Raw genomic sequence first — 15,268 nt, 5'->3', positions numbered from 1 at the left:
GTCTGAGAGCTGTAGCAGGATCATTTTGCCATTCCTTCTCAAGATCTAAAAATAAAACGGTACATTGTTGAGTTTACGGTGTGTATTACTATATTGGTAGCCTTTATTTCTTGAACACTGGCCTTGCAAGGACAGCAATCATAGGAGCCAGTGGGTGGACCCTGAATGACCACATCCACATCATTTGCAATATCATTTAAGCGATAAAAAAATTAGACCAGAAAGTCTGGTGTAGGGTAGAACTAGTAAGATCCTTGCTTAAACTCTGCTCCATTTGTCAGAGTCCCAAATGCAACAGAAAGCACTTTCTACCTACTGATGACATTTTATTTTAGAAATTTTTTTTACTGTGGTATAATAAACGTAACAATTACCGTCTTAACCATTTTTACTTTTTTTAAAAAATTTTTTTCTTTTTTTTTAATGTTTATTCATTTGTGAGAGAGAGAGAGAGAGAGAGAACAGGGGAGGAGCAGAGAGAGAGGGAGACAGAATCAGAGGCAGGCTGCAGGCTCTGAGCTGTCAGCACAGGGCCCGACGCGGGGCTCGAACTCATGGAATGTGAGATCATGACCTGAGCTGAAGTCGGACGCTCAACCGACTGAGCCACCAAGGCGCCCCCATCTTAACCATTTTTAAATGTACAGTTCAGTGGTACTAATACATTCACATTACTGTGAAACTATCACTACCATCCATCCCCATAATTCTTTTCCTCTTTTTAATTTTTTAAGATTTTTTTAAAAAAAAGTAATCCTTCCACCCAACGTGGGACTCAAACTTACAACCGGAGATGAAGAGTTGCATGCTGTACTGACTGAGCCAGTCAGGCACCCCTCTTTTCACCTTGTGAAACTGAAATTCTTTACCCATTAAATAATAGCTCATTTCCCCCTCCCTCAGCCTGGGCAACTACCATTATGCCTTCTGTCTTTATGATCTTAACTACTCTGAGTATCTCATAAAAGTGGAACCATACAGTATTTGTCTTTTTGTGATTGGGTTATTTTACTTAACATAATGTCCTCAAGGGTCATCCATGTTGTAGCATATTGCGGAATTTCCTTCCTCCTTTTAAGTTAGTTACCATATAGTGTTATATTATTTTCAAGCATACAATATACTGATTCAACAGTTCTATACATTTCAGTGCTCATCACAACAAGGGCACTCCTTAGTCCCCATCACCTATTTCACCCATCTGGTAACCATCAGCTTGTTCTCTGTAATTAAGTCTATTTCCTGGTTTGTCTCTTTTTTTTCCCCCTTTGCCCATTGTTTTTTTTTTTTTTTTCCTTTTTTAAGCTTATTTATTCATTTTGTGTGTGAGAGAGAAATAGAGAGCACTGTGTGAGCGAGGGAGGGGCAGAGAGAGGGAGAATCCCAAGTAGACTCAGGGCTGTCAGTACAGAACTCGATGTGGGGTTCGAACTCATGAACCTTGAGATCATGACCTGAGCTGAAATCAAGAGTTGGACTGCCACCCAGATGCCTCTCCATTGTTTTGTTTCTTTTTTTTTTTTTTTTTAATTTTTTTATTTCAACGTTTATTTATTTTTGGGACAGAGAGAGACAGAGCATGAACGGGGGAGGGGCAGAGAGAGAGGGAGACACAGAATCGGAAACAGGCTCCAGGCTCTGAGCCATCAGCCCAGAGCCCGACGCGGGGCTCGAACTCACGGACCGCGAGATCGTGACCTGGCTGAAGTCGGACGCTTAACCGACTGCGCCACCCAGGCGCCCCTGTTTTGTTTCTTAAATCCCACGTATGAGTGAGATCATATGGTATTTGTCTTTCTCTGACTTATTTCACTCAGAATTTCCTTCCTCTTTAAGGCCAAATAACATTCCATTGTATATATAGGCCACATTTTACTTATCCATTCATCTATCCATGGACACTTGGGTTTCTTTCATGTTTTAGCTATTGTGAATAATGCCATTATGAACATGGGTGTGCAAGCATCTCTTTGAGACCCTACTTTCAATTCTTTTGGTATAGAACTTTTTTTGATTGATTAATTGTACTGGCTCCAAATAGCTGGAGTCATTTAATGTTTGTTTATTTTTGAGAGAGCGAGCGAGCGAGCAGGGGAGGGACCAAGAGAGAAGGAGACACAGAATCCAAAGCAGTCTCCAGGCTCAGAGCTGTCAACACAGGGCCTGACACGGGGCTCGAACTCATGAACGGTGAGATCATGACCTGAGCCGAAGTTGGATACTTAACCAACTGAGCCACCCAGGTGCCTCAATAGCCTGATTCATTTAAATAGCCAGACTATTAAATAGACTGCTCATTCAACATGGACAAATCTATTCTTCCTTCATTGGAAAGTATTTATTGAAAGACTTCTTTGTGTCAGGAATGGGCTAGATGCTGGGATCCAATGATAGTAAAAATAACTTGGAAATATAGATGATAGAGCATTTTCTTTGATTTAGAAAAAAAACCCCATGAATTAAATATATTGATCAACATCTATCCCTATGATAAAAGGTGAAGATGATTAGAGAATTCACAAAGTGTTCTTTCTTACCTCCATTTTTACTCCTGTTCAGCTGTAAAGACTCAAATATTTTCTTTTTTAAGTTTATTCATTTATTTTTGAGAGAGAGAGAGAGAGAGAGAGAGAGAGAGAGAGAGAGAGAGAGAGAAACCCAAGCAGGCCCTGTGCTGTCAGAGCAGAGCCCAGCATGGGGCTCAATCTCGTGATGGTGAGAGCATGACATGAGCTGAAACCAAGAGGCAGTTGCTTAACTGAGTCACCCAGGCACCCCTCAAATATTTTCTTGAGAGGCAGGGCCACTTGGGTCTTTCGTGAGAGAGATTCTTCCCTGCATTAGCACTGTGATGGTTCCCAGCCTTCTAGATCAACTATTAGGAAGATGGAGGGGGGTGGCTGTGAGTTCTTGTGGCCCCAGGAGCTATCTTGTTTTTCAAGTCTTTGTCAGTTGGGATTTCTTCCATTAAGTCTTCTTTAATTTTCTAACTTGGAGTAATTTCTCTTTCGACTACAACCATGCCCTCTCCTCTGCCACTAAGTAGTCTATTAGTTATATCATATTACATGTCTGGGCTTCATAACTAAGCCTTGAGGAGGCAGGATCCCCACTAGATTCACGTGTGTATACCCAACTGCACGCACTGTGCCCAGCGCAAACTAGGTATTCAAAAAAAGATTAATGAATAAGTGGGTAAATTTGACTGAAGAAGACCTGAGGTCCCTCCAGTAAGTAGATGGCAGGTCGTTAACTGCAGAGCAAGTAGGATTTCCTGTGTTCTTGGCAGGGAGGGAGGGGATGGAATCCATTGGCTGTGGCATTTCAAGGGCATACATGTGGAGTACATGGATGTTGAGGTGTAGCTTTTGCACCATAACATGCAACTATTTGTTCCGTATTTCATGAAGATGGCTACCATGCCAAAGTGTTATTTTGACAAAATAGTATACTTTTTCTATAAAGGGCATTCTTTTATGTTATTTTACTGAAAACCCAAAGAAAGCAGGTCCACTATTAGCATCCTCATTTTAATGTGAGGATGCTGAAGTGAAGCAGGTGAGTGACTTAGTGTTCTTATTCCATTTTCCCTGAGGATGCAGTCAGAAATGAAAAACCAACTTATATTACTAGCACTCATCATTTTGTATGAAATTAACGCTTCAAGAAACACTGAGGTCTCATGTTAAGTCCAAATTGTTATCATTAGTCAAGTGACATGAAAGGGATTATTCTGTTTTATAGACTCATTATATTAGGATATTAAAGAAAGCCAGGATGCATCACCTAGCTTGAGTATGGTGATATATTTGATAGTAGTCTCTGAGGTCTTTCTCATTAAATTTGATTTGGCTTGTGTGGTAATATTGTAGGCTTCAACAGGAATGTAAGTAAATGAAGTTAATAATATATTAAAATGAATCATACTGGCAATCAGGAAAGAGGGGAATAGTCATTGAATTTCTGCAGGGACTAAAGTTTAGTTAATTAAAAAAAAACTTGATTCTTTATCTCTGTATTTAGCTTTAAAATACAAATCAATTGTAATTTAAACTTCTGTATTTGGGCTACTTGCCACAAAGGTACACTGGTGTTAAACACAATTAAAGTATATAATAATATTTTCACTATATTATAGGTAAGGAAATTAGGCATACTGAGAAAAAAATGCCTAGTCCAGGCTCTCTGGAGAATAACTAGTGGCCCAAATGACAACCCAGAGTCTTGCCTAGACCACTAAGGTATACTTTCCAAAAGGGTGTACTTTTACTGTTTACCAGTTGTGCAAAGAATGAAATACAAAATATTTCAAAAATTGTAAGCTCTTTTTTAGTCACTAAAAACGTGCCTATCTATATTAAAAACCACACAAACCTTAGTTTATGCTGGGCACTTTTACTGAGAGCTAAAAAAAAACCAAAAAAACCCAGGCATCTATTTTAGAATGTGAACCATTCTTGTATGAAAACAAGTATTTTGTCATCAGTCTATTTTCCAGACCTTTTGCACCTGGAATCTTAATATTTAAAAAAAATTTTTAACAGGAATTAGAATTGTAGTAGTCTCAGAAATATAACAAAGATGGCTTTAAACTGTCCTAAATATTGGTAATCTTCTCCCAAACACTTTGCGTGTGTATCTTGTATTCTGAGGTATAGCCTCCAGAAAGACTAAATTAGAGTGAGACCAGACAACAGAACAAAATAGAAAGGAAATATTCATGGCAGTTGTTGAAAACTAGTTTTGTAAGGCAAGGCCTAGAGAATCTTATCTCTGGCATGTTTAGCACGGACTGCATAGTTGATTTTCGTTCAGCTACTAGAGAAAGGTATTCTACAATGACAGACAGCCTTATCAAAGCTACAATTAGCTGGCTTCCTCTGCAGGGAACAGCAGTTGGTTAAGTAAGGCCGAAATGAGAGCTCTTTTTCAGTTTCCTCAGAAATGATTTCCCCATCTTGGGTATTTGGTCAACTGAGGAGGTCTAGCATGAACATATGATTTCTAGAAGAATGAGCTGGGATCTGCTAACATGTTTAAAAAGGAATACTTCGTAAATGCTGATCTCTAAGCAAAAATCATTATTTGTCAAGAATTTAAAAAAAATGTTTTTCTTTTAAGATTAAAATGCTCATTCTGCTTAGATTGGTTAGAGTGCTTTTTATTCTGCCTAAATTTTTATAATAAGGTGAAATAAAAGATTCAAAAATGGTTTCATAATACATGGAAGATGAAATCTCATATGTATAGGATATAGTTTGATTCTTACATATGCAAAATTGTGTTCTTACATGACGACTGGTATCTTCCAAATTGTACTCAGAAACACTACTATGTACCATTTATTTTTATTATCACTGATATTTTTAAGATTAGCTTTATTAACAGTATGACATTTTCATGCATTGTTAAATTTCACACTAGTTTTAATATTCACAATGTTTAAGTTCAAATCAACAAATATTCAACCCTACGTGAGAAAAAAATGAAATGGTATTACCTTTTAATATAATCAGCTAACTGCTTTTTAAGAGTAAAACGTTAATACTGGGATTTTAAAACCTAAATTTCCAATGTTACTGTCAATTCAACCATATGTATTTCACTTAGGCCACAGGACTGCCCATTAGCCTTTCTTGTCGGAGAGCAATTAATCTCTTGAACCACTTTTCCTCAGCATCAGCTTTCTCAATAAATAGCTAAAAAAGGAAAAGAGAAAGGAAAAATGTTATAGTTTGCCAGTAACTTGGATTTGACCTTACATAACATGAATCATAGAAAACATCTTTATAGAATACATCTTTTAGCGCAAGTTTTGGCTACTTCTCAATTTAACAATTGCCTTCTCAATTGAAGATATTCTATCTGGAGTTAATGTTCAGAAAGTCTTGGAGTGGGGCACCTGGGTGGCGCAGTCGGTTAAGCGTCCGACTTCAGCCAGGTCACGATCTCGCGGTCCGTGAGTTCGAGCCCCGCGTCGGGCTCTGGGCTGATGGCTCAGAGCCTGGAGCCTGTTTCCCATTCTGTGTCTCCCTCTCTCTCTGGCCCTCCCCCGTTCATGCTCTGTCTCTCTCTCTGTCCCAAAAATAAATAAACGTTGAAAAAAAAAAAAAAAAAAAAAAGAAAGTCTTGGAGTAAAAGGACTAATATCAGCATCATGTGTTAACAATTTTACACCTTATTTTGTGAAGTGTATTTCCTATACCCTTTATCAGAGACACGGTGGAATGATACCACTTCAGAGAAGACAGAAAAATATGTGTGTGTCAGTGACATGTTCACAGTCAATGAACCAACTGGAGCTGAACCAGAATTAGATCTTTTAGTGCCAGATTAAAAAGAAAACAAAAATCTTTTTTTTTTTTTTTTTTGCTTATTTTTGTTAAGCATAGAAAGAATACTTCTAAAAGTCAGACAACATGATTTGAACCACACCAGATTCAATGTCACTGCTCTAAGGGATGGGGGTTAGCTGTTTATTTGTAACGAATAGGAACATATGAATCCTTTTCTTCCAATGGTCTTCTTGTCATCAGCAAAAAAGGACAACAGTTTGAATTAATTTCAGTCAACTAGACTTCAACTGACATTCTTACGATTTAAGGCTCTTACATTTGGATGGGCCAGAGAATTGTCATCTTGGTACTTGATGGTAGTGGGGATGCTGCTAGGGTCTATTTCTTTTTCAGTACTGGGTGGATCAGCAACTACTGATGCTGGTCCTGATGCTGCAGTTGTGTGCTTCACGTCACCAGGTTCCACCGACTGAAACATAAAGTATGCTATTAATTAGATCACAACACACAATTAAAATTTTGCTTTAATAATATCTCAGATTTTGAATTGTATTGTTCGTTTAGTCTCCTTTGAGATAAAGCACGAAAAGACCCTAGGTTACTGAATAAGAAACAATTAGTCATAAAGTAAGCAGATACAAAAACACTGAGAGAATGTTTATCATTTTTTATGATCAGCATACTTTTCTTAAGAAATTGGTACTTTGAGTCCATACTATGGAAAAATATATTTCATAAAACTAAATGCTATTAGTTAAAACAAGCTTGTGACAAATCTCCAGCATTTAGTTGGCCTCTTCAGATATAAAAAGGAAATTCAAAGGTTATTTTGTTTTTGCTTTTTAAATAACAGCCTCAGTGAGATATATTTCACATATCACTATTCATATAGCTCTTAGCATATCCACAGGGTTTTGTAACCAACACCACAAGCAACTTCAGAATATTTTCATCATTCTCCCAAAAAACCACATACCCATTAGCAGTCACTGCTCCCCACTTCTCCCAGCCTTCCCATCCCTATGCAAACACTAATCTACTTTCTGTCACTATGGATTTGCCTATTCTGGATACCTCATATAAAAGAAGTCACAAAATATGTGGTTTTGTTTTCTGTGACCAGCTTCTTTCATTTATTATTATTTTTTAAATTTATTTTTGAGAGAGAGGGAGAGAGAGAGAGCGAGAGAGCAAGCACAAGCAGGGGAGGAGGCAGAGAGAAAGAGGGAGACACAGAATCTGAAGCAGGCTCCAAGCTCTAAGCACAGAGTCTGATGCGGGGCTTGAACTCACAAACCATGAGATTATGACCCGAGCCAAAGTCTGACGCTTAACCGACTGAGCCACCCAGACACCCCAGCTTCTTTTACTCAGCATGTTTTCAAGATTCATCGTGTAAGGTTCAGTATATGTCAGGACGTCATTCCTTTTTATTGCTGAATGATATTCCATAATGGAATATTAGGTGCCAGGCATTGTGCTCAATGCTGGGCACGTGAAGACTAATAAATCGTTGCTGCTGCCTAGAAGGAGCCAGCAGTGTTATGCTTTCTCAGGTTAATTCCAGCACACCCCTCCCTGAGAAAGAAGGACAGGGAAGTGGCTGATTAGCAGCAAGTCTGCAGGGATAACATGAAATAGACTAGATGAGAAGTTGGAATTGAAGTTAAAGTACTGGTTCCATATGTGTAGTTTTAGAACTTCCATTTTCTTTATTTTAGCTACTACTGAACATCCACTTTTCTAAAAAAATTTTTTTTTAACATTTATTTATTTTTGAGACACAGAGAGACAGAGCATGAACGGGGGAGGGTCAGAGAGAGAGGGAGACACAGAATCCGAAACAGGCTCCAGGCTCTGAGCTGTCAGCACAGAGCCCGACGCGGGGCTTGAACTCACGGACCGCGAGATCATGACCTGAGCTGAAGTCGGACGCTTAACCGACTGAGCCACCCAGGCGCCCCTGAACATCCACTTTTTTAAATGAAGGGTAAAACAAACGTCACCAGGAAAGACATCTAGAAAATGAAATCTACATGGATTAGTTAATCCTTTCTTAGGATGATTTATCTTAGAACTGGTTATCCATCTATTTAGTACTTATTGAGTGCTAATAATTGTTAAGCACTGGGTACCAAGGGACAGTAAAATAGATATGGTCCCTGCCCCAACTAGAGATTATATTTTGTGAATGGGACCGGCCAACAGATTACTAACAAATCAAAATAAAAATCAATACATAATCACAAATTTTAACAAGGGACATAGAGATACTTAGACAAATAACTGTTAAATTTGACTTGGAAGTTGTCTTCTTATACTATGAGGCCAATATTCCCCCCCCCCCCGCCAGGTGTCAAACATTTCTACGTCTCCAACATACCAGGCCTATGAGGCCTTGTGGTATTATACTCACCCTTTATAAAACTGAGGACATATAACAGTAAAGCCCAACATTCTGTATAGGGCAAAGTGGGAAGAATGCTAATCCAATGAGGTCCAGATATCATTTTTTGGTAGTCTATGCTGCCATGCAGAGAATAGAAGAGCATGCAATTCTGTATATCTTAGTCATGCTTCTATTTAGCCAGGAGGCTGGCAGTGTTGAACTGCCTTGAAAATAGTGAAGTGCTGTTACTTTAGTTGTCAAAGATGTGGATTGCACATATTCAGGTGGCAGAGATAACATCCTATTTATAAAAGTGAAATAATTTCTCATTCTGTATTTACCTATAGAACATTAAGGTTTTCTTTTGAGAAGTGCTTATACACATTTAAGGTACAGTTTTCAGAGGTTAGGATGAGAGCATGGAAGTTATTATTATTTAATAATTAGTAATTAAAAATGTATGACAAGGATCATTAATTGCTTCTTTATTTGAGGGAAACTGAGAAAAATGCGACTTAAAAAAAAAATCCACAACACGGTCACTATCAATATCTGGCTTTGAGTAGCACTGCCACCTGGTGGTTCAGCTTGGAAAACTTGGCTTAAAATGCACCTCAAGTAAAAGAATAAATGACCCAGCTGCTTAGGGTTATTCACCCTCTTTCTGAACATAGGTGAATATCTGTTAGCTACAAAAATTTTAGGGTTGAATAACTGGCAATAGGCTTATTTGGGACACAAACTGCATCTTGGTTCCAGAAGTTGATCATATAGTGGGAGCTATCAGATTATCTACTCACACAAGAGATACATGATTGCAGAGAGTTAAACTAGTTAAATCGATATGTGTTGACGGAGACACAATGTCTAGCATGTTATTGTAATAGCCACTTTTATAGTAACAGCTCCCTAGATTAATCAGTACAATTAACACAGCTAAGAGACTCTTATCAACTGAAGGGGGTTTTAGTATAGAGAAACCTTTTTTTTCAGACATACAAACTTTATACCAATATGTGTAGAACTGTCCAGGAGAGAAAGATGTTGAAACTTGGGTCATGAGTAATTTAGTCCTCAGGAGAGTTAGTCTTTGCTATGCATCAGGGATAGCCCGTATCTCCCCATGATTTGGATAAAATAGTCCTCCTGATAATTTACCTCCCTTTGCTAAGTAATCTCCTGATAAATAATTCAGCTTCTTGGGCATCCTGCATCCCTACCTTATATTGCAGACACAGATATTTTAGAAACTGGAAAGGGATATCATTTTCTAAACTAATAAATTGGCTCTCTGTTTTATATTACAGTTGAGTGTAAATTTATTCATTGTTGGCCCATCAATTCTTTTCTGATCATTTTGAAATGCAGTGACTAATAAAAATCTGGTGTTGGATACAGTCTAATACTTTAGACTGTACATTCATCAAGGTAAATGCCATCTTGTTTTTTTAGCATATGTTCCAGTTAGTGAATGCACGCTTTCTTTATACTTCAATAGAGAAAATGCATTGAATTCATAATTATGAGAGACACTGGATTAGTAAAAACAAACACAGGCTCTGGAGCTGAATAAATATTGTTTGGATGCTCCTTCTTGTCATTTATTAGCACTTTGACTGTGGGTTATAAAGTTTGCTGAGCCTCAGCTTACTCAGCTGTAAATAAAGGTTACTGGTATATTAGACAAATCGCATATGGTAAATGTCTAGCATTAAAGATAGCCATTATTATTTTAGTTACTTTAAATTATTTAAATATAAAAAACAAAGTGGGGCTACAATACACCATTGTTTTCCATCATTTTCTTATTAGTGCTTTAATGTTTCCCAATGCTGTGCTGAAACAAATTGGCCCAAAGCTGATGTGTGTATACTAAACCAGTAAGTTTAGTAAACTGTAAAGCTGCGAAGTAATTTTTTAACCAGTTGCTTAGTAATGCAATAGGTCACCAAGCCTCAAATGAGAATTTTAGGATCTATAGACCATAAAAAAATTATGTAAAACAATCTGTGACTGAACCAAAATGAGAACCCTTGCATCTCCAATTTCTTTTGAGGAAGCCACAGACAAATGCAGCCCTCAGCATTCAGTAAGGGGAAGAGATGGAAGCAGGAGCAGGGAGAAGAGCAGTAACACTTCCATTTCTGGAATGCTTCCTATGTGCCAGGCGCTTGGTTGTTTTATGGAAAGTATCTTGCTTATCCTTATAAAAACTTCTGGCAGGGGTATTATCTTTCTTTCAAGATCTTTTTTTTTAGTCAATTACACATCCAGCTCTTGATCTTGGCTCAGGTCCATGATCTCATGGTTTGTGGGATCGAGCCCCACATTGGGATCTGCGCTGACAGCATGGAGCCTGCTTGGGACTTTCTTTCTCCTTCACTCTCTGCCCCTCCCCCACACGTTCTCTATCTCTCAAAATAAATTTAAAATTAAAAAAAAAAAAGATATGAGAGTCATGAGTTTATCATATGGTTTAAGGACACAGCCAGTAAATGGCAGAATCAGACCTGACCCTACATCTGTCTGACCTTATATCGCATGCTTTTGACCACTGCTTCCTAATTGCTAAACCTGAGATTTATTATAATTTGGTTTTAATTTTAGAGGAAAGAAAGAAAATATTTTAACTGAATATATTTTTAAGTGGCACAACTCACAGTGCTGGATCAATAATAATTTCTAGGCTGCTTTTGCTTCTCTGTCATACTTATCCAATCTAGAACTATTCAGTTCTAGGCTTTCCAGAATTGATTTTATTTCTTTGTGTGAATTACTGTTAAGGGCCACCTCTTCTAAAAGCCAGTTGGAACCGTAGATGGATTTATTCCATACAAATTCATGAATGGTCCTTATGTTCCTTATGAGAGGCCTCTATTTCATCTGAATCCTCTCTAACAGTGGCATCTGAATTAGAAGTACAAGAAAAGCTGTATTAAAGGTGAGAGAAAATTCCAGCTCATCACTAAAAACTAAAGCAACAGAAATTAATTATTAAAATAATTAATAATGGTGGTCCCTTTGATCAGAGATGTAGGTGAAATTCCTTTCTATTGGTCCCATGGAAAGCCATTTAGCTATATAGGGTTTTGTTGGAGATTTAGGAAGAAGAGCTTTTCTCTTGGATTTAGCCAGTTATCTTAACATTAATAACCTTAAGATGTTAAGGGAAATAATCTTTTAAAACTTTTCTAGGGGAGGGGCGCCTGGGTGGCTCAGTTGGTTAAGTGTCCGACTTCGGCTCAGGTCATGACTTTGTGGTTCATGGGTTTGAGCCCCGTGTAGGGTTCTGTGCTGACAGCTCAGAGTCTGAAGCCTGCTTCAGATTCTGTGTCTCCTTCTCTGCCCCTCCCTTGCTCACACTCTGTCTTTCTCTGTCTCTCAAAAATAAATAAATGTAAAAAAAAAAAAAAAGTTTTAAAACTTTCTTAGCGGATACAGTGAGGTGAAAGCATTACAGATTCTGGAATTGAAATATACAGATATTAATACATTTATACCTTTCAAAAGACTTTAAAGGTAAAGCCAGATGTCTAAAGATTTTCTGTGTTTCTCAGCAAGAGGTCTGCCTTACTGGTGAGCATGGATACTTGGAGAAAATCAGGGGCATATTAAGAAATGTAATTGGGGTAAGATGTTTATACTTAAAAAAGACTGAGCAACTACAGTAGAAGTTTTTAAGCACTATGCTTAGTTTACAGAATGTACTTAAATATCAAGTAATTTAGATGTTATAAAATGTTATTTAAAAATAAGCACTTATTGGATCAAGAACCATGTTAAGTATTTGATAATCATCATATTTACTCCTCAACAAATCCAACAGGTAGGTATTATTAGTTCTATTTTATGAATTTGGAAATTGAGGCCCAAAGAGGTTGAGAAGCTCACTGAAGATCATGGCAAGAAGTGTGGAAGTTAAGATTCAAACTTAGATCTCTTGGAGTTCAAAGCTCACCCTCTTTATACTACATCAGGTATATTTCTTCTTCTTCTTTTTCTTCTTCTTTTTTTAATCTTTATTTTTTTGAGAGGCAGAGAGACAGAGTGCAAGTGGGGGAGGAACAAAGGGGGAGGGAGACACAGAATCTGAAGCAGGCTCCAGGCTCTGAGCTGTCTGCACAGAGCCTGACGTGGGGCTCAAACTCATGAACCACAAGTTCATGACCTGAGCTGAAGTCTGATGCTCAACTGACTGAGCCACCCAGACGCCCTTATCAGGTATACTTCTGATCAATATCCTTGCTCATTGCTGATTTTGCTTGTTATTGGAAGAGCTACTAGTATCTTGGAGGAAAAAAATGGAAGTAAAAATGTTTATTATATTAATAATTAGTACCAAAGAGAAAAAGTTGTTTAGAGGAAAACTTGGTGTATTAACTAGAGAGGAATGAGTATTTCCACAGAAAGAAAATGCTAGGTTATCTTGAGTCCAGTCAGAGCTGGGAAGTCAGGATGAACTTCAGAAAGCAAATACTAGGAAACAAAATAAATTACAATTCTATGAGGACATATGAATGACCTTTATATGTAAGATATTAAAGAGTAAGATAGTAAATAAAATGAGCAACTATATTTATGGATGTCCATTGTAGAGTTCCACCATTTTTTAGGAGTTATGGTGGCAAATTATAAAAAGTTCAAATAAAATTCAGGAAACAGCAAGGCAAGGACCACGGATTAACCAGGGCTGTCTACTGCTATGCACCAGGCCCCAGTGCTCAAGTCACTTCTCCAGGATGAATTATTTTAAAAAGTATACGGTAATTGAAAAGATGTCCATGTCACCAGCAACAGGGGAAATGCTAATAGAAAAACAAAAGGTCAATTCTACCTGACCACGTATCAGGTCAGTAAATGTAAAAATATCTGATAAGGATTTGGTGTTAACCAGGGTGTGAGAGGCAGACATCTTGCACTTGTGGGCAGAATCTGAATTGGTACAATGTTTTTGGAGGATGACTTTGGGAACATATATGAAGATAAACAATATTAACCTTAAGCAAATATCTCCAACTTGAAAAATTTATTTTACGAGGATAATAATGGATATTTACAAATATGTATGTAATACTTTCAAGCTTACAACTACTTAAATATCTAATATCAAGGAAAAAATCAATGAATTATGGTAAATTCATCAGCAGGATACTGTATAGTCACTAATGTATTTACAGATATAGAATATTTTTGAATAACATTCATGACTTTATTACATGTATGTTATTAAAGAATACATGTATTTCACAGTAGAATGCCTTTTCTGACTCAAGGAACAGATTCCTAAAGACAGCCTTGATACTAACTGAAAGAATACATGCAATATTCAACAGAAATAAAATGCCAATCAGAACTCCTTTTACTAGAGTTGAATAAGTGATACCCATCTGGGCAAAGGGTGTAGATATATGTTACTATTTGGGTAAAAATCTGATTGTTAAAGCTCTCCTCTAACTTTTGTCCAGAAATGTCAATTCAAAAGTAGATGCAGGCATTTGAAAAGAAAACTATACGTTCATAAAATGCATATTACTGCTTTAGAACTGTTGACATTTTACTTTGTCTTCTCAGTGAATTTTAAAATAAAAATGGCATCAGATATATTTTTACAAGTGAAACTTGAACTGATTCTCACTGATTCGTTCTCTCTCTCTCTCAATAACATGCTGACACTCGCTCACCCTACTTCATCTATCTGTTAGAAGAAGCACTTACATTTAAGTAAAATCCATTAATAAAGCACCTCCTCAGAGGGGATCTAAAGGCTTATTCATAATGTCTGGATGAAAACTTACCTTTTTGACTTCTTTACTTGATCTGAATGTCTGCTGAACAAAAGAATCACTTTCAATGGCTTCAATTTCTTTTACTCTTTTTACTTGTTCTACCAGGGTGGCTTGGTCTAAAAAAAGGGGGGGGGGTATAATGTCAGTGTGTTTTGTGTGTAAGCTTGTTAACAACACTATTCTAAGCAAGGTTCTTTCTTTCTGTGAAGTAATTTTATGACTTCTCGAATTTACCTGGATGAAAAGATGTTATAGTTAAGCTGTAACAAAAAACTATTTCCCCCCAGAGATCCACAAATATAATATTCTTACACACTAAGGCTCTCATCTAAAACCTAAAACATTGCTGAGAAGTCACTGCTATAATGATATAAGCTAATCTGGGCTAATCTAGTGGGAGGGCTTTGAAAATTAAAAAAATATTTTGGAAATACATACAAAAGGAATAACAGCACAATGAATCCATTTGCACCCATCACTCAGCTTCTATAGTCATGAACTTTGTTACTTCTTATTTACTTTATTGATCCTCACTTCATCTTTTTAGGTAGACATGGAGTACTCAAAAGTAGCTCCCAGACACTGTACCATGTTACCCCTAAGTATTTAGTAGGTATTTCAGGTAAGGGCTTTAAAAAAAAAACCCCAAACAACAGTAACCCAACTACAATACCATCTTTACATCCAACAATATTACCAATAATGCCTTAATATCATCTTATACAGTCCATGTTTAATTTTCACTGTCTAAAAAAAAAAAACAACGTCTTTTTTACAGGTAGTTTGCTTAAAACAGG

General features: G+C 37.2%; 1 protein-coding gene across 1 annotated transcript; it reads right to left on the bottom strand.

Moving 5' to 3' along the window:
• Positions 1–5,072: 5,072 nt before the first annotated feature.
• On the bottom strand, positions 5,073–14,714 carry LOC124527158 (serine/Arginine-related protein 53-like; the record flags this gene model as incomplete). The annotated part of the gene is made up of 3 exons (XM_047100409.1): positions 5,073–5,699; positions 6,613–6,765; positions 14,481–14,714. Coding segments are annotated over 3 exons (480 nt in total), but the record flags the coding sequence as incomplete, so codon positions are not given.
• Between the last annotated feature and the right edge of the window lie 554 nt (positions 14,715–15,268).

This window comes from Lynx rufus, unplaced genomic scaffold (assembly GCF_022079265.1).
Source record: "Lynx rufus isolate CCGP_SWC_20201006 ecotype Redwood Valley unplaced genomic scaffold, mLynRuf1.p SCAF_5, whole genome shotgun sequence".
Taxonomy (NCBI): domain Eukaryota; kingdom Metazoa; phylum Chordata; class Mammalia; order Carnivora; family Felidae; genus Lynx; species Lynx rufus.
This window is presented reverse-complemented; position numbering and strand designations above follow the sequence as displayed.